Source organism: Epinephelus moara, chromosome 7 (assembly GCF_006386435.1).
Source record: "Epinephelus moara isolate mb chromosome 7, YSFRI_EMoa_1.0, whole genome shotgun sequence".
In the NCBI taxonomy this organism is placed as follows: Eukaryota; Metazoa; Chordata; class Actinopteri; order Perciformes; family Serranidae; genus Epinephelus; species Epinephelus moara.
Genome location: NC_065512.1, coordinates 42,186,151 through 42,204,933, shown reverse-complemented (window position 1 = coordinate 42,204,933; position 18,783 = coordinate 42,186,151). Strand labels below are relative to the sequence as shown.

At 44.1% G+C, this 18,783-nt stretch overlaps 1 protein-coding gene across 1 annotated transcript in view; it reads right to left on the bottom strand.

Annotated features, from left to right (window-relative positions):
• Window positions 1-18,783, bottom strand: part of itgb2 (integrin, beta 2) — a 69,277-nt gene that overhangs the window by 16,359 nt on the left and 34,135 nt on the right. The window contains exons 4-7 of the mRNA XM_050048321.1: window positions 12,523-12,724; window positions 12,018-12,188; window positions 6,107-6,348; window positions 2,080-2,238 (exon numbers count right to left, since the gene is read on the bottom strand). Coding sequence (XP_049904278.1) covers window positions 2,080-2,238; window positions 6,107-6,348; window positions 12,018-12,188; window positions 12,523-12,724 — 774 coding nt within the window. The remainder of the gene's footprint in view (window positions 1-2,079; window positions 2,239-6,106; window positions 6,349-12,017; window positions 12,189-12,522; window positions 12,725-18,783) is intronic.

Below are 18,783 nucleotides of genomic sequence, written 5' to 3'. Positions count from 1 at the left end.
TTTTGGGGGAGTTTTTCCTTATCCGCTGCGAGGGTCATAAGGACAGAGGGATGTCGTATGCTGTAAAGCCCTGTGAGGCAAATTGTGATTTTGTAAGAAAACTGTTCTAACACAAGTTCAACCCTGTACTGGACTCTGGGGGTACTACTCTCCTCCAATCACGAGCACGCATTTACCCACTTAAACACAGCTGGCCAATCTGGACGTGCCTACCTGAATACGCACACCATATAAGGCAGTTCTTACTGCTGTCCTTTTTCTCTTCAGTGATTAGGAATGTGCCCACTGATTAGCTCTCTACATGAATGAAGTTGCCAATTTAGGAGCCTTGTCAGTGCCTGTCATGTCCATGCATCACTGTGGGCACAGACCTTCCCTACTACTGCTTCAAGTGACTCCTTACACACCATACAGCCAGTTGTGTTCAGCAGCCACCACTCTGCAAAAGTGTGCTTCATAACTGTCCATGTTTCTGGATGGTTCTGGTAATTCATGGTATCTGGTTGTGGAATAATTTTACTGTCCACACATGCCAACCTCAACAAGATGGCTGTATGGCTGCTACTTCCAAACACGGGCGGTGCCACTCTGCAGTCGCTTCTGTAGTCATTTTTGCGCAGCCTAAAGCAGTGATCCACAGCAGGAACAGGACAGCACCTCACAAAGCCACCATCACACCAGCCCTTATTCCCCGTAAAACACACAAGTTTTCAGTGAATCAAAGGATATTACAGTTCCTGATATCTTATTGGAAACTGCGGTGGCATTGAGGGCATCCAGTTTATTTCCAACACCTGTACAATAGCAAGCAGGATGTAAATTCAGTTGGTGCTCATTCTTCTCAATGTTTCCTCAATGTTTACTGATGTTTCCATTTGAAAACCCCAACCTGGCTAGCAGATAGCTAGCTAGAAGTTGGCAGAAGGAGAGTTAACAGACTGGTGAGTTGATTTCCTAATCCCAATGAGTGACTCGCAGCCAAATGCCACGACTGCCTAAGGTCAACCACAAAAAGCACCACCAAGACTTGCAAAAGAGACATAAGAGCCTAAATTAAGCACAATTTTAGCTGAGCTGACAGAGAGGCAACTGAAACCCTGCCAGCAAGTTCAGGAAAGAGCTAAGAGAGTGAATTATCTAAGCGCCCTGTCAGTGCACTGCAGATGTATGCTGCTTTATTGTGACCCCAGCAGAACAGACCAAATCACCTCTTCATTCCCAAGAACTTAAGGAACTCTTTCAGGTCAATAGTGCTCCTACACTGCTCACTGAAGAGGATGTAAGATAGCAGACAATGACGTATGCTGGCCATAGACTGTTTAAAATAATGGATGTAGCTAATGTGACATCACCCATTGGTTTGTGGACTGCCGTTTTGAAGCCTCTAATTTGGCATGATGGCCGTTGCCATCTTGGTTCTTTGGAGCCAAAAGTGACCATATTTGGACAAGAGGGTCAAGCCTGTCAATCAAAGTGGCTCTGCCTTTAAACAAGCTTAACTTTAAGCCTAAATAAAATGTAAACAGGTGAGTTATATTAAAAAAAAAAATCACCCCTGGACAGTTGTTATGAATGTTGAAATTAGCTATAGAGATCAAAAAGTTTTTTCGTACCAGGCTGTAAACATGTTTATTTCTGCTGTTAAATTTGGCATGTTGGCATAGGGGTCTGTGGGGATTAAAGCCAGCCTCAAGTAGCCATTATAGGAACTGCAGCTTTCTGCACTTCTGTAATAGCTTCATTTTGCAGCTTGGTGTGACCTTTTATACCGTGGAGTCTGCACATATTCAGGTAGGCGCATCCTGATTGGGTGGCTATGTATATACAAATTTCAATTGGAAAATATGTACTCATGATTAGAGAAAAGTATTACCCAAGAGTCCAGTCAAGGGTCTGCATTACTAGAACTCGGGTTACAATCTGACCTTTTTTTGTGGAATCAGTGTGGCAATGATGATATTGGTAAGTTTTAATTTATTACAGCTTGGTTCTTATTTTTCATATTATTTCCATCAGTTACGAGAACATGGCACTAGAACACTTTTGACTATTGATTTCTTTATGTGATACTACACATACCATGTCAATGCTATTGGTATAAAGGTTGTTTTCCATATGGCACTGTTCATCATTGGGTTCCAGTATGCCAGCTAATTTTCCATCCCCAGCCATGTGGAATCCAGCATCAGTGGTCAGCACAATCAGTCGAGTGCTGCTGTTCCTCCAACCTATTTTTTCCTGAACAACAATATGTGTTAGGAAACATTTAATCAAGAAAACTTCAAAGGCATTGACTTTGCAAAATTTAACTAGGATGATCATCTATCCTTAGCTTTAACCAAGTTGTGCAAACAGAACCATGCAAATATTTTAACTGCTAAGAGCAGACGTTGTTGGAAACATAAGTGTAGATATAATTGCAAACTTGTTTAACATATTTTTTCTCCTTATGTTGATATAAAACACCCTTGCATTACTTTTTTTTTTTTTTTTTTTACAAAATTTATTTGCTCAAGTAAAAATGTTTTGTATCAACAGTTTTTCTGAGGCACAGAACTGTATTTGAGACATAGCTAGTGGTGTGGGTTGGCTTTCACTGGGCATTTTTTATATCTGTATGCAAAATCCCCTTGAAATATGCACCATCGAGATGGAGGAGACTGAAAAAAACTGCAGAAAATTCTGTAATCTGTAAATTTGTTCCACCTATGGGGACATCATATACTCTCAGAATGGGCTTCTAATTATCTTTCTGTGTAACTTGTCAATTTTCCTCTTAGTGTGATTCTACCATTTAATGGAGTCTACAGGCTTGACTACTGTTCATAAAGGGTGTTTGTATGCCAGACAGTCAATACACTCTACAATACTTTGCCAGCCTACGAAAGACCTCACAACAGGGGCGTTTTAAGGAGTTGACAAGGTCTGGGGCTAAGCCCAGACCATCTGGGGCTGAGGTGAAGGTATGGACGACCTGCTCTACCTTCCGAGCCACAGCTGCCCGATTGCTTTCTGTAGCTCCGGGTTGGATGATCTGCATTGTCCACCTGTAGACTTCTTATTTCTAAACTATTCTTAGACTGCTTTTGTCTTACCTACGGATCTACATTCTACAAAAAAGTATGGGAAGTTCTTGTCTTCACTCAAAGGTCTTTGAGGTCCCTGAGGTTTGTATTGAATGGCTTTTAAGTATGCTGCTTACTCAGCTTGGAATCAGTTGCAAGATTGCCTGTATTTTTGGAAGCTGGTCTCATTGGGTGCATTTGAAGTGATTTTAAATGACTTGAATGCAGGCACCTCTTGCTATAGATGTTTTGAATGTGTCTTGATGTCTCATAATTCTGTTATGTGTTTGTTTTATGTCTGCAACTATAAATAATATAGTTACATCACAAACAAAATGCACCTAACTAAAGTCAGACCTTCCTTTTCATGTCGTCCCGATTCATTTGCTTAGTCTGCTCTGGAGTATGACTGAGAGCTTCAACATACAGCCCAAATGCACATTTCAACAGAACTAAACAGATTAGGTGTGAAACCCCTAATTCAATTCTGTGGTGTACATGTTAGAACATCCTAAGAACTTAGCCTTGTTTTGACATCAGACACAATGGCATCATTCCTTCAACAGGTAGAAATGATTTCCGCACACTTGCATCTATGCAGTGTTTCACATTATTCTTGAGCTTTCAGTCTGTTAAGCCCCTTTTCCACCGAGCAGTACAGTACCGTTCAGTTCAGTATGCTTTTTTTCTGTTTCCACTGTGAAAAGTTTTGGATGGTACTGATAAAACTTTTTGGTACCCCTTCTGTTGGGGTACCTAGCACACAGATCTGGTACTAAAAGGTGGAGCTGTGAACACTGGAGTCTGTTGACTGGTTAATAGCTCAGGGCTGATCTGTGGCTTGTTTTGAGGCTCGTGCAACTCCCGTTCGTACCGTGGAGAGTTTTATCAGTAGTTTTATTAGAGTTTTATTAGTAGACTGTAACTATAAAACGAAAGGATGGTACCTTGTGAATGACTACAGCAACTACAGCAGCTGTAGTCATTCACTGGGCCGCCTGCTGGCGACTTTTAAGGTGTAATGTTAACTTGTAATGTTACTCAATGCGTGAGCTGACAACGTGAATCAGTCAACATACTGTGACAACTTTGACCATTACTTTAATTTATATATGACATACACTTTTAGTAATTAGTGGATCTTCAAGTGTTTAACCATTTCAACCAGATTATGTGAACTGCATTATAATCCTCACTCGGAGTAAAAAACACCACGGACCGCCATTCTTATGGGCAACACTAAACCCCCACGCTTGCCTTAGAAGGACTAAGTGTACATACCCGATATTTTTAAATATCCCACAGAGAGACTCTCCTGTTTTATTTTGTTCTGAGCCTGTGTGCAACCCCGTTCTGCAGACAGTTAACAAGGTGCAGACTCTCTGAATCACTAGTAATGAGGAAATGCAGTGAGTGCTGGAGATAGCAGTGAGTGACAATCACCCTGCCAACATTTATGGGTACTGTTTGCAGTGGAAACGCTAGGGTCTAGGTACCATGTCTGAAGGATTACTTTGGGTTCCAAAGGTACCATACCGAACGTGTTTGGTGGAAATCGGGGCCTTACAGCTCTAACAAAGTGTACTACTGTACGTATGCTCTGATAAGTAAGTTTGTGGAAATCTTTTCTACCAGTTTGGACTTTGCACTTTGCCAAGACTTTGCAGGGTGGAGCAGTGGTGGTCCTGCATCAATTTCTAAACCAAAAGGTGTCAGGGCGCAGGAAAAAAATTGTTAAGTATGGAGCTACATTTGTTTCTTTATTATTCAATCAAACAGTGTAGGTTTTGCAATCAAAAAAAGATTTGAGCGCAAAAGTATCAATATTGCAATCAAAAAATGTTTTGTTGCAAGTAAAAAATGATTGATTAAAAAACGCAAATCCTAAAGTTTTGTTTGCAAATCCTAAAGTTTTGTTTGCAAGTCAAAAAGGTTTACAAGTAAAAAGTTGAACCTGGTGGGCGGGGCCTAAACTGAAAGCTGTAAGACACGTCTCTATTGGCCAGTCTCAATCGGAATAACAGCTTGCAAAGCTTTTTTTTTTTTCTTCTTCTCTCGGTTGGCAGATTGCAAACAATCTAAAGGTGCACACCACCTGCGTGGAAGCAAGAATGTTTTATTTGAACTGGTGCATGTAGATTGCTTTTGTTTAGCCAGGGCAGAACTATTTGACAGCGTAACGGTCAGTACTGTCGATGCTCCGGGGTGTAGCAGTAATGCCGACTGTCGAGCGTTTCCAGTGGGAGAGAGGGAATCGTGGGTGTAGCCCGCTCTGGAGCCACGTCAAACCCACCAATAGAAACTCTTCTCTCATCCATCAGCGTAGGCCCTGTCCATTAAGTGCAGTTGAAATTGCAAGCAAAACTTTAACTCGCAAGCAAAGAGGACTGATCTGCAAGCAAAACTTTTTAACTTGCAAGCAAAGAGTACTGATTTATAAGCAAAATGATTATACGTTTTTACTTACAAACTTGATTTTTGATTGCAGTTCAAGAAATATGCTCTCAAAACAGTTTTACATGATTGCAAAAAAAAGACACACAATACCTCCATACTTAAGTCTTGACGATGTAATTAGCTGGCCCAGTTTTCTAGACCTCAGAAGTCAGCTGTGGTACATAGCTCGTACAGCTGTCGCAATATGTCCGTTAAGTAGTGATGGCGGAATGAAGCCTCATGAATCATTTTCTTTATTTTCTGAGCCCACTAGATGGCACTTTTTGTTCAACAAAAGGTTTAAAACACACCAGATTTCCATTCTTTTAGCCTCTCTCTTTAAACCAAGAGCACCATCTAGTGGGCTCAGAAAATAAAAAAATGCTTCATGAGGCTTCATTCCGCCATCACTACCATTAAGCTTATGCTGCCCGCTATCAAGCATAGTCTGTGTGGCATTGAAATGAGTGTTATGCATGATACTGCAACTTGAATGGGCTGAAACTGGTGAGTTTTTTTTTGTTTAATTCCTTTATGAAAATAAACCCATGCTTGTTTTCCTTGTGTTATTCACAGTACAGTTACCTTTTTGGTTGAGTCCTTACCCCACACACAGCAGCCTGCATCATAGCATCAAGGCTCCCCTCTGGAGAGTCCAAGTTCCCAGAAATGAACTGCTCTTTCACTTTTTCTTTGAACTCATTTATCCTTGGTGTCATACTAAGCACATGTCTGTAACCAAAGGCAGCCTGGCACTGCTGGTCATTCTCGCCACATGGCTTCAGAAGTTTCTCCTTGTTGGTGTTGGTGTAAGGCAGGACTGTCTTATCAACAAAGGCACCAAACCCTGTAGTCACAGAAACAGCTATTAATTCCTAATTCTTAAAAAAGATGTATCAAACATTTTAGACTATTTACATGCATAATGGAACATACTGAGATAAATGGCAACACATTAGAACACAGCCTGTACATTTTGTGTAAGTAGCTTGTACAAATGGGAAACCATACATACTAGTGATGGCCTCATGAAGCCTCATGAATCATTTTCTTTATTTTCTGAGCCCACTAGATGGCGCTTTTTGTTCAACAAAAGGTTTAAAAACACCAGATTTCCATTCTTTTAGCCTCTCTTTAAACCAAGAGCACCATCTAGTGGGCTCAGAAAATAAAGAAAATGCTTCATGAGGCCTCATTCTGCCATCACTAATATATACCACAAAGTACGTTAGTACTGAACCAATTGGCAGCCAGCTATCAAGATCAATTTGTGGATTATAGCCTTTGTTGGGGCATCCTGGAAAGTGGCACTGACAAAACCATCACACTGCCTGATTTCTCAGCCTGGCTACTATAACACAAACAGCCAGGCTACTAGAATCTTTAAGCTCCACAGCTCACACCCTACCAAAGCAAAAGTCAAAGTCAAGCCTTAATGCTTATACACCAGAGAGCACTCTCTTAATATATTCTCTAAATTCAAGTCACACCGCAAATTGGGGAGTGGATCAAAGCAAAGGGCTTGTGACCATGTGGTAGGATTCACGCATCATTATAAATTATCTGTCACCCCACGCCCATCCTGCAGGCACCCAAGACAGAACTCCTGCCTTAAGTTCAGAGCACAACAAGTCAATCATCAGAAGATGTTAAGTGATGTATTGTCAAAACACTGGCCCTCTAAGTGGATAACATAAGTTACGACTATAACTATGGATCTATGAGACTGAACGATGACCATCACCACGGTCTTTACCTTGAATGATGCCCTCATCTCCCTATCCTCAAGACCTATATATCAACAATGTCATGTGACTGACCTTAGGAGGCTTGGCTCGATGCCCATAAAAGCACCTCGGTGAGCACGCCTCCTCCTCTTGCTGGAACGCCTCAGCCCATTCTTAGTGACAAGAGATGGTGACGGTCATCGTTCGGTCTCATAGATCCTAGTTATAGTCATAACTCTATTTCAACCTCACTCAGACCGTCACCACGGTCTTTACCTTGGATGACTAGTACCAGTAGTGTCGCAAAGAACAGAGGACTCCACCGCCTCACATCCTCCAGGACAGCCTCATCTAACCCCTGAGGGAGGGACTGAGAAGGGGCCAAGCCCAAAGCGGCAGAACCTCCAGTTTGGGATGACATATCTGACCCCCTACCTGGGAGAGAAGGTCCACCCTGACTGGCAGGGCCCACGGCTGACCGTGAACCAGGCAAAGGAGTATTGGGAACCAATGCCTCCTGGGCCACTTGGGGGCTATCAACAGCACCCTGTAGTGGCCCAGGACAACCCGGTTGAGTAACAGAGGGATCAGAGGGAACGGCGGAAAAGCGTACAACAACCCTTTCGGGCATTCTTGAGACAGTGCATCCAAACCCAGGGGACCTCCCTGACCTTCCAGGGAGAACCACATCCTGCAGTGGGTCGTCTCCACCGATGCAAAGAGGTCGGTCTGAGCTTTGCCATATCGGGTCCATAGGAGGGTTACCACCTTTGGGTGGAGCCTCCACTTTCCCGGGGAAGGACCAGTCCTGGATAGGAGGTCTGCAGCCCGATACACAACCCAGATGTTGAAAGGCCCAAAACAGAAGTTCCTGTGCCACCTGGAGGCAACGCAGGGACTTCGTGCGAACTTCCTGGTGATTTATGTGATACGCAGATGAAGAACTGTCTGTCCTTACCAAGACATCCTGCCCTGAAGGGAATGGAGGAGAGCCTTCAATGCAAGGTGGACTGCCTTCAATTCCAGATGTGTGGCGTCCACAGCCCGTGCACCATCCTGCCTTCCCAGACTGCCCCCCAGCCTGTGAGGGAAGCATCTGTGGTCACCACTGATCTCCTTGATGGCATGTTCCCAAGGGGAACCCCCTGGAGCAGAAGCCCCCTGTTCCTTCACGGGCGTAATACCCGGAGACATGTATGTGTCACCCGAAGTTTCACCTGCCTGTGCAACTTTGGGTGGAGTTTGAAGGCATTCAGCCAACTCTGCAGTGGCCAAGCCCTGAGGAGGCCCAAAGGAAGAAACATCCACCGCGGCCGAAATCATCCCCAGCAGCCTCTGAAAATGAACCAATGCTAGCCTCTGGCCAAGACAGAACCGATCCAGGAGGGCCAGAATTTTCATCACCCTCTGAGGGGTGAGGGATGCCATCATTGTGAGGGAGTTCAGACAAAGACCCACAAAAACTGCTTGCTGCCGTGGTTTGAGGTTGCTTTTCTTCACATTTACCTTGAAACCCAAGGACTGCACATGTGAGATCAGCGCAAATCAGCCAGTTGTCCAAGTAGGGAAAGATCTTGATCCCCGACAACTGGAGAGGAGACAAGGCAGCCCCCACCACCCTGGTTAACACCCGAAGTGAGAGGGAAAGGCCAAATGGCAGGACCTTGAACTGATAAGCTTGGCCTTGGAAGGCAAAATGAAGAAAGGGTCTGTGATCTGGATAGATGGGCAAGTGGAAGTAGACGCCCTTCAGATCCACTGAGGTGAACCACTCTCCCCTTTCCACGGATTCCAGAATCTGAGCTGTGTTCAGCATCTTGAAAGGCAGAACTTTTATGAAGGTATTTAGTCGCCTCAGGTCTACGATGGGACAAATCCCACCATCTTTTTTCAGCACGAGGAAATACATGGAGTAGAAGCCAGCGAGCTATTCGCCTGGAGCTACTTTCATTATTGCATCCTTCTGGAGAAGGTCCAAGATTTCCTCTGCCAACACCTGTGCCTGGGCCGGGTCCCTCACAACGGTCATGCGAAACCCGGAAAGAGGAGGAAGGCGCCGGTGAAACTGAATTCTGTACCCCTTTGATACAGAAGCCAATACCCATGGCTACACTGTTTCTTTCCAGCTTTCCAGGTATAGCTGGGAACAAGTTTTGGCGGCTGACCCCCGCACATCCCTAGGCGACGCCCCCCTGAGGTCCTGGAACTTTGGGGGGGGGCGCTTCCTCTGGGGCATATCCCAAGCTGAGGAGTGAGGCTGGGACCCTTGCCGGCACTGCGAAGGTTGCCTGGAACCACCAGAGGCTGCCCATGGCTCCTGGCGAGTCCAGCATGACTGTGGGGTAGGCTGGGAGGCCCTAGGTTTCCACCTGGCAGCTGCAGCCCTGCTGAATGTGCGCCGAACAGAATCCCTTGTAAGCTGGGATTGTTCAGCCTTATCCAGCACACCCTGGGAGTCAGGGTGAAACACATGTGCCGGCGCAATCTGCATATTGGTCATTGGTCATGACATCATGGCAACAGACATAGCATTACCAATGTCCCTAGTAAGCTGAGAATGGGTGACAAGAGCAGCATCAATCAGGCTCATGGTATCCTGGTCATCAGGATTGGCAGTCCTCCTACAAAATAGTGAGAGCATTTCCCGAGCGGGCTGCTCGTGTGGCTGCATTATATGACACACCAGTCGTCAGTCTTGTAGCACTCTTTTACTGGACAGCGTGGATACACCAGCGTGGACACACCAAAACCTGTTTCCCCCTGGCAATATTTTTGCAAGCGCACCGTTGCTGTGGCACCGCCAAGAACAATTGTGATTGGTTGAAAGAAATACAAGCAGCCAGGGCGTTTTTTTCTCCAATCTTAAAGTGAGAGTCGGCCCAGCCAGACCTTTCTTTTCTTGAGAAAGGTCTGGTGAGCGAGACTGCCCTTGAGATGACATCCATGGGCGAGGGCTCACCCATATTGCTAAGGCTGGATGCCCCCCCCCCCCAAGGTGAGTGGACTTAAGCTGTTCAGATTCAGCAGCACCCTCAGACTGCTCGTCACCCTCAAAGGGTGAATCATTGGCATACAGAGAGAGAACATCAGGCAGTACTGCACCATCATCCTGATAAGGGGATAGCCTGACAAGGGAGGGGAAAAGAAACAGAGTGAGACTGCGAGAGGGAAAGAGAGAGCGCGCGTGCACGAGAGAAACGCTGTCAACAAATTGTAGGTTATGTTCGGTGTCTTAAGGGTTTACGTGCTTCATGTGATTGCCTATACAAATGTTAAAATGTTCTTGCTTAACATGATCTACAAAGATGGAGTACATTATTGCAAGGAAGAGGAGGAGGAGGACTTACGCAGAGAGGGTGTACCGTCAAAGGACATCCTATTTGGGCATGACAGAGCTGGAATGCAGGTGGGCCACACAAATAATGATCTACCTGTGGCCACGGTGGCGGGTATCAGTCAGAGAGCTGTCAGTTCGGCTATACATGCAGTGACGTCTAGTCTAGTCCGACATGCAAATGAGCACAGCGGTGGCGGGTATCAGTCACAGAGCTGTCAGTTCGGCTATACATGCAGTGACGTCTAGTCTAGTCCGACATGCAAATGAGCACATAATTTTTCCATCCACACCTGAGAGCCGACAGAGAGAGGCCGAACTGCATGTGCCGAATCAGCAGGAAGAGCATCAGGGTGCACAGGAGAGGAGAGACCACCTGGCTGCACAGCTCTGTCCTTAAATGTGAGTATTTCCCTGTATATCCATTCACACATTTATGGTGTAAATTTACTCAATCACATTAAATATAGGCTACAACAAATCACCCAAAACAAATTATTTCAACGTTCAATTTATTTTATTTATTGATCTTCCCCCCTCTTCCTCTTCTTCCTCTCCTCTGGTTAGCAACACCTCCATGCATGTGTGGTCTTAATGGCTACCTGGGTGCGGGGACCGTGGCCGCACCCTGCGGCAGCAGGTGTTTGGCTGCATCCGCCAGCCGACGCAGGCTGGCATCTATCGAGGCCAGCGGGAGCAGCCTGTCACTCACGCCCCGGAGCCAGTCTTCCACTCCTTGGAGCTGGGCGTCTAACCCCTGGACCCTGAACTCTCATTACGCCTTCGCGTGGCGCATTTAAGGGCGAGGAGAGGGGCTCATTTGATTGGTGTGATGTGAATCGGCTGTGTAAAACCCACTCCACGCCTTCTCTCCTCCCTCTTTCCGACTTGCGCAGGTAGGAGGGATGGAGGTGGGAAAGACGAGTAGCTGCGCCAGCATGCACGATGTGCCAAACTTGCAAAATCCGCCTGGCCACACCCAGTTGGCGAAGCGCAGGTGCGCTGCGCCTACGCCTCGCCCAGTCTGCGAAACTAGAGGCCCTCGTCTCAACAAATGTGCTTGCTGACAGAGGATATCCCTGGCTCTGTCATCTTTGAAGATCAATGAGCAAAGAGGAAGAGTGAAGTGTACATGAGTGGCAGGGTCTGCCATTTGGAAGTATGGTTCCAACAATGGTTTTCTGTATGTTGTCCCAATAAATATTTACTGATATGTGATGTATACAGGATAATTATAAGGACAGAGGGATGTCGTATGCTGTAAAGCCCTGTGAGGCAAATTGTGATTTGTGATATTGTGTGAGGCAAATTGTGATTTGTGATATTGGGCTTTATAAATAAAATTGAATTGAATTGAATTAAATTGTGGCTGTATTCTAAAGTACTCTAAATCCTAAATATATGTAGGTATTTCAGATAATTCAAGTTGTCAATTTAAGATTGCAATCTTATTACCTATTTGAGCAGACCCTGTGATTTTATTCAGAGCTGCAAAAAGATCTTGTCCCAGTTCTTGGACATTTTCCAAGTCATCTTTCATGGAGTTAGAGAGGTCCATCAGGTAGTAGAGATCAACTGGATAACCCTCAACTCTTTTAAATGTAACACTGAATGTGGTAGGAAGCCCTGTAAACACAGAGGACAAAAAAACTCATTGAATAAAGAGAGAAAATAAAAAGATGCTAATGTATTCATATTAGAATTGCAGTGACAATAAGTTCATGCAGTTGTCAAATGTGATGGTAAAACATGCAACATTGGAAAACATGAAAACAAAGTAAGACTTTAAGAATTTCTAACATTTTTTCTTTTGCCTTTTATAAACTTGCCCACCCTAGTCCTGCACAAAGATAATGACCCTGGATCACACAGATAACTGCTCTGCTTTTACTCTGATCTGAAAACCACACGCTGCATTCCTTCACTTGTCAAAAGGCCAGCATGAACTGATTTCACTAACCGGGTCGCAGTCTCAGACTAATTCTCTGTGGACTCAGCTGGACAGGCTCCTGTTGGTTGAATGACTCAGACAGAGGAACCTTTTGGACAATGGTTTGATTGTTCTTTGGAGAGATGATTTCTTTACTCTTGCAGCCGTTCTTTATCAGCTGAGCTCTGGTGTCACAGCGTACTGCCTCCTGCTCACCTGCTTTGGTGAAATTCTGTAGGGAATGCAAAAACACAGCACAAGTTCACTCATCTGTGTCTGCACATAATGTTGTTACTATTACTCCCTGGCATATGGTTTTAGCAAACCACAGCATGCTTTAAATTTTCAAGTAAAAGCAATTATTCAAATAATGCCAGACGAAAACAACTAATTTCCATCTATGACAACACTGAAACAGATGGTATTGTTTTCATCTTATAAATCTGTTTGTATGTGTGTGTGTCATCATGGTGAAATGTGGTCTAGGTGACACTAATTGGTAAATGGAATGGTAAATGGTGCTTTTTGCACTACGAGTCACAATCACCCATTCACACACTGGTGGCTGAGACTACCATATAAGGTGCCACCTGCTACTTAGTTTTTAACACACTCACACACCGATGGAAGCATCATCGGGAGCAATTTGGGGTTCAGTATCTTGCTCAAGGATACTTTGACATGCAGACTGGAGGAGCCGGGGATCGAACCGCTGAACTTGGTGGATGACCCGCTGTACCTCTGAGCCACAGCCGTGGTGGGAACTAGCACAGAAGTGGTTTTGAGTATTTTGCCAGACAGACATATAAGATAAGATAAGATAAACTTTATTGTCCCAAGCGGGAAATTTGTTTTGGGCACATAGTGCGACATAGCTGATTCGCAGATACAACCATCATATACAAACAAGACAAACAGTAGACAACCATGTAGTATGCAAGGCGCAGATTTAAATAACATAATTGTGCAATTAGGACTATTGGATGAAATAAATACATCAACTTAATTGTATCAGATAAGGCTAAAAGAATAAAAGCTCCTTAAGGTTGCAATAGCCCAGGAGGTAATCATAAAAAGTGCAATAAAAAAAACCTGTAGTATAAATAGTGCAAATAAAATACAGTAGTGCAAATTAAACTGTCACAAATAAAAACTAAAGTGCCAGTAGGAACATACCAAGTGTGCAACAGGTCAATAGTCACAATAGCAGCCCTGCCCTGCAGGGCCAGCAGATGAAGAGAGTGGCATAACCACGAAAACATTACAAGAAGAAAAAAAAAAAAGAAATTTTGAGGGGGATGTCAGGGAGGTGTCTGTCTGTCTTTCTGTGATCAGATTTGGTCAACACGATAGCATCACAATGGTGAAAGATGCGGTCAGAAAACTTTACAGGTGTGTGGTTGAGATCAAAATGAAGATCGAGATCAAAGATGGGTGTGATCAAAGCAAAGGGGCTGGAAGCAGGGGGTGTGTAGTTAGAAAAGGTACCACTGGCCCCCCACTTTATGCCCCTGGCCCATATTTGCTTTAAGTCTTTGAGCACTGTATTGTGGCTGGAGTGATCTCAAAACAACATTGTCTCTAGGTTAGTTTCTGTTGCATTTATTTGGTAACCTAAGTGAACTGTAACCATCACTGATCTGCACAGTTTGTGTGGTAGAAATGTATTAGACAAGAAGGAAAGATGGTTAGTGCATTATCATGGTTTGGTATCCTGAGAGGCCTCAGAGTCCTTCACACTTGGATGTTTTATGTGAGGAAGCTACAGTATGGGTGTCTGGAGGTTAAGATAAGATGAAGACCTAGATGATTTTTCTGCTCCCATTGTAGTCTGGAGCAAGGGTTACACATTGTTTTGCCTCCTCCCTCGTGTCATTCTGAATGGTGTGGGACACACTGTACAAAGCTGAGCAAATGTAATACTTTAAGTTTATTGTATGTCTGTGTCCTCTCTTGGTATGTTTTGATGAAGGTCAAGTAGACCAAAAGCTTAACAAATAAAGTGAAACACTGCATAGATGCAAGTGTGCGGATATCTTTTTTTTTTTCTTTTTTTACCATTTTGTGTCCATTTTCTCTGATATCAGATTTGTGTTGTAAACTTACACAAATTCAAATAAGGACAAGTGAGGCTTACTGAGTTTGTTCAATAATTAATCAAAGTTAAATTTGTCGAGAAGTACAAGTTTTCCACATCAGTTGGTGAAACGAGACAACGATGTCAGGTCAGGCTCCAAACGAGTCACTCACAAATGTTATCACTCAACCTGGTCTCACTCCAAAGTTTATACATTCTCTATACGTTGATCTTAGTTCCTGCTCAAAAGAAATATCCACAGACAACAACTTGGCGATAAATGAAGATTTATTTAGGAGTAAATGTTCAACAATTGAGTAAATGAATAGTAAATGTGGATGATATGAAATGACACAAAATCAACAGTATGTGTAAATGGATTAAGGCAAGAGGTAACACTTTTGGCAGTTATTTAGTTTGGCGATAGTGAGAGAGTATGTGACTGTAGATAATTTGTAGATGCAGGGATGCACAAAACAATTTACCTAATGAAACCTAAATTAAGATCAAAATAACTCCTATTCAACATCTTAAAAGCATAGTTAACGACCCTGGTCTGGCAGTTAATCTGTCTGAGTTGTCAAAACGCTGGATTTTCCCAGGATGGTAATCAGCAAACTGGGATCTGGAGGGTTTCCAATTGACACCTTTACCACCCTTAGCGTCAGTATGACGGTGAAAGAGTTTATCAACTTCGAGGTGAAACGGTGGCCCATCTCACCTCTTTTCGGGGGGTGTTGGTACAGCAGGCTGTTCCTCCTACAACATAACCATGTGTGTTTGTTGTTGAAGGAAAAAAGGCAGAAGTTGAGTGTTCCAGAATGTCACTAACCAATGCACCCACAGTACTGTAGTGAGATAGCAGGTGGAGCTGTCTCCCTGCAAGACAGAGACTAATTAAAGACAATGACATACACCTGTGGGACGCCAGGTAGGGAGGAGAGGTGTTTAAGAGGCCGTTTACACCTTGCCGGCTATTTTCATAAACGGACATTTCACCGTCTCCGTTTTCAAAAAGATCTTCGTTTACACTTACCCGTGTATATATACACAAGAGCATGCCAAACCTGTAGGTGGCAGTGTAACGAGAAGCTCAAGCCTTCCATGTATCCATTGTCACCATAGAAACATAGGTCGCACTTTTGACACAGGCGCAAGTTCCGGCGCATACTGTGACGTCGGCTGCCTATAACTAACTCCGTTTATCTCCGTTTATCTCAGTTTACATGCAAACGCGCAACCGGAGTTTTCCAAAATCTCCACTCTGGCCGGAGTTTTTAGAAAGACTCGTTTTCAGAGGAGAAATCTCCGTTTGCGTGTAAACGAAGGGCACAAACGAAGGAAGATGTCTCCATTTATCAAAATCACCGTGTACGTGTAAACGGCCTCTTAAAAGGACATTCATTCTGTGATTTCTCTCTTGTCTGTAACTGTTTTGCTGTTTTGGCGGCGGGTACCCCTTTGGGCTGGGGAGGGGCGTTCGCAGCTGGTTAGGGCTGCCGGCGTGAAGAAAGTAAGGTAGGGGAGCCTGTCCTGAGTGAGGAGGGGAGGCTAGTTGCCTCCTTTAGGTAGCCAGGGCCGGGGCATTAGAGGGGTCGCCGGTCGCCGGTCGCCACTTTCACAGCCGTCTGCCCAGTAGCTGTTCATCCTCGGTGCTGCTGTTGTTGGCTCAGAGGCGCTACCTGTGTGGATGCGCCGCCTGTCAAGTGCTGTTCCCCTGGGGAGTCGGACGGCGCATCAAGCGAAGACCCAACAGGCGAGTTGAGTATAACCTACTCTCCATTTCGCGTCTGTCTTATTATTGTAGTTTTGTCTTATGTGTTAGGTTATGTTAGTTTATCTGTGTTATTAGTTCATTTTAAATTGCGCAGGGAGCTGGCAGGCTTAGTAGCAGGGAGGGGTGGATGGTAACCTTGTGGGGGGTCCAGTATGCAGTAGCTCACAGACTGGGTGTAGTGTGGGAAACATAAATTACAGTTTGCAGTCGTGTGCTGTTTAATTAAAGTCTGCAGTGGTGTGCTGTTTAACTAAAGCGTGCAGTGGTGTGCTGTTTAATGAAATTCTGCAGTGGTGTGCTGTGATTTATATAGGGTGCGATGGGTATAAGCTGGTCTATTTCCTATCTAGCCCTCTATGGTTTTTGATGAAGCTCTGGATGTTTGGTACTCCCCCTCCTGGCCGTTTATCTAACTCTCTGTCTGTGTCCTATAGCTGCTGTGTTCCTGCACCCTAAATTATTGTCCATTTAAAAAAAAAGAAGGAATAAATAAAGCATATACAGTGGTGTGAAAAAGTGTTTGTCTCCTTCCTGATTTCTTACTTTTTTGCATGTTTTCCACACTTAAATGTTTCAGATCATCAAACAAATTTAAACATTAGTCAAAGATAACACAAGTAAACACAAAATGCAGTTTTTAAATGAAGGGTTTTATTAATGAGGAAGAAAAAAATCCAAAGCTACATGGCCCTGTGTGAAAAAGTGTTTGCCCCCCAGCTCCTGTTAAAACATAACTGTGGTTGATCACACCTGAGTTCAATTTCTGTAGCCACACCCAGGCCTGATTACTGCACACCTGTTCCCAATCTAGAAATCACTTAAATAGGACCTACCTGACAAAGTGAAGTAGACCAAAAGATCCTCAAAAGCTACAGACATCATGCCGAGATCCAAAGAAATTCAGGAACAAATGAGAAAAAAAGTAATTGAAATCTATCAGTCTGGAAAAGGTTATAAAGCCATTTCTAAAGCTTTGGGACTCCAGCGAACCACAGTGAGAGCCATTATCCACAAATGGCGAAAACACGGAACAGTGGTGAACTTTCCCAGGAGTGGCCGGCCGACCAAAATTACCCCAAGAGCGCAGCGACGACTCATCCAAGAGGTGACAAAAGACCCCACAACAACATCTAAAGAACTGCAGGCATCACTTGCCTCAGTTAAGGTCAGTGTTCATGACTCCACCATAAGAAAGAGACTGGGCAAAAATGGCCTGCATGGCAGAGTTCCAAGACGAAAACCACTGCTAAGCAAAAAGAACATTAAGGCTCGTCTCATTTTTGCCAGAAAACATCTTGATGATCCCCAAGACTTTTGGGAAAATATTCTGTGGACTGACGAGACAAAAGTTGAACTTTTTGGAAGGTCTGTGTCCCATTACATCTGGCGTAAAAGTAACACCGCATTTCAGAAAAAGAACATCATACCAACAGTAAAATATGGTGGTGGCAGTGTGATGGTCTGGGGCTGTTTTGCTGCTTCAGGACCTGGAAGACTTGCTGTGATAAATGGAAGCATGAATTCTGCTGTCTACCAAAAAATCCTGAAGGAGAATGTCCGGCCATCTGTTCGTGACCTCAAGCTGAAGCGAACTTGGGTTCTACAGCAGGACAATGATCCAAAACACACCAGCAAGTCCACCTCTGAATGGCTGAAGAAAAACAAAATGAAGACTTTGGAGTGGCCTAGTCAAAGTCCTGACCTGAATCCTATTGAGATGCTGTGGCATGACCTTAAAAAGGCGGTTCATGCTCGAAAACCCTCCAATGTGGCTGAATTACAACAATTCTGCAAAGATGAGTGGGCCAAAATTCCTCCACAGCGTTGTAAAAGACTCATTGCAAGTTATCGCAAACGCTTGATTGCAGTAGTTGCTGCTAAGGGTGGCCCAACCAGTTATTAGGTTTAGGGGGCAAACACTTTTTCACACAGGGCCATGTAGCTTTGGATTTTTTTCTTCCTCATTAATAAAACCCTTCATTTAAAAACTGCATTTTGTGTTTACTTGTGTTATCTTTGACTAATGTTTAAATTTGTTTGATGATCTGAAACATTTAAGTGTGGAAAACATGCAAAAAAGTAAGAAATCAGGAAGGGGGCAAACACTTTTTCACACCACTGTATATTTTATACCATTATTGCTTCCTGTTTCCTGTGTGGGTTTGTTCGAATCCTCTGACATAGCCTACTCGTAAATTCTAGGTGGTGGCAGCATTCATCTGCCCTGTTTACAAGGTTCATTACAGTACCTTCCCTTGTCATATCTCAATGTGGAAATAGTTTATAGCTTCTGTAGAGGCTAAGCCTAAAGTGCTTTAAGCCACTGAGGGCTGCTGCTACAGGTCGACCTAGCTGACGCACACTTGTATACCGCGTTTGTTCAAAAGTAGAGAGTCCGACAACAAACTGTGATGCGAACCCTTGGTCCATTTATTAT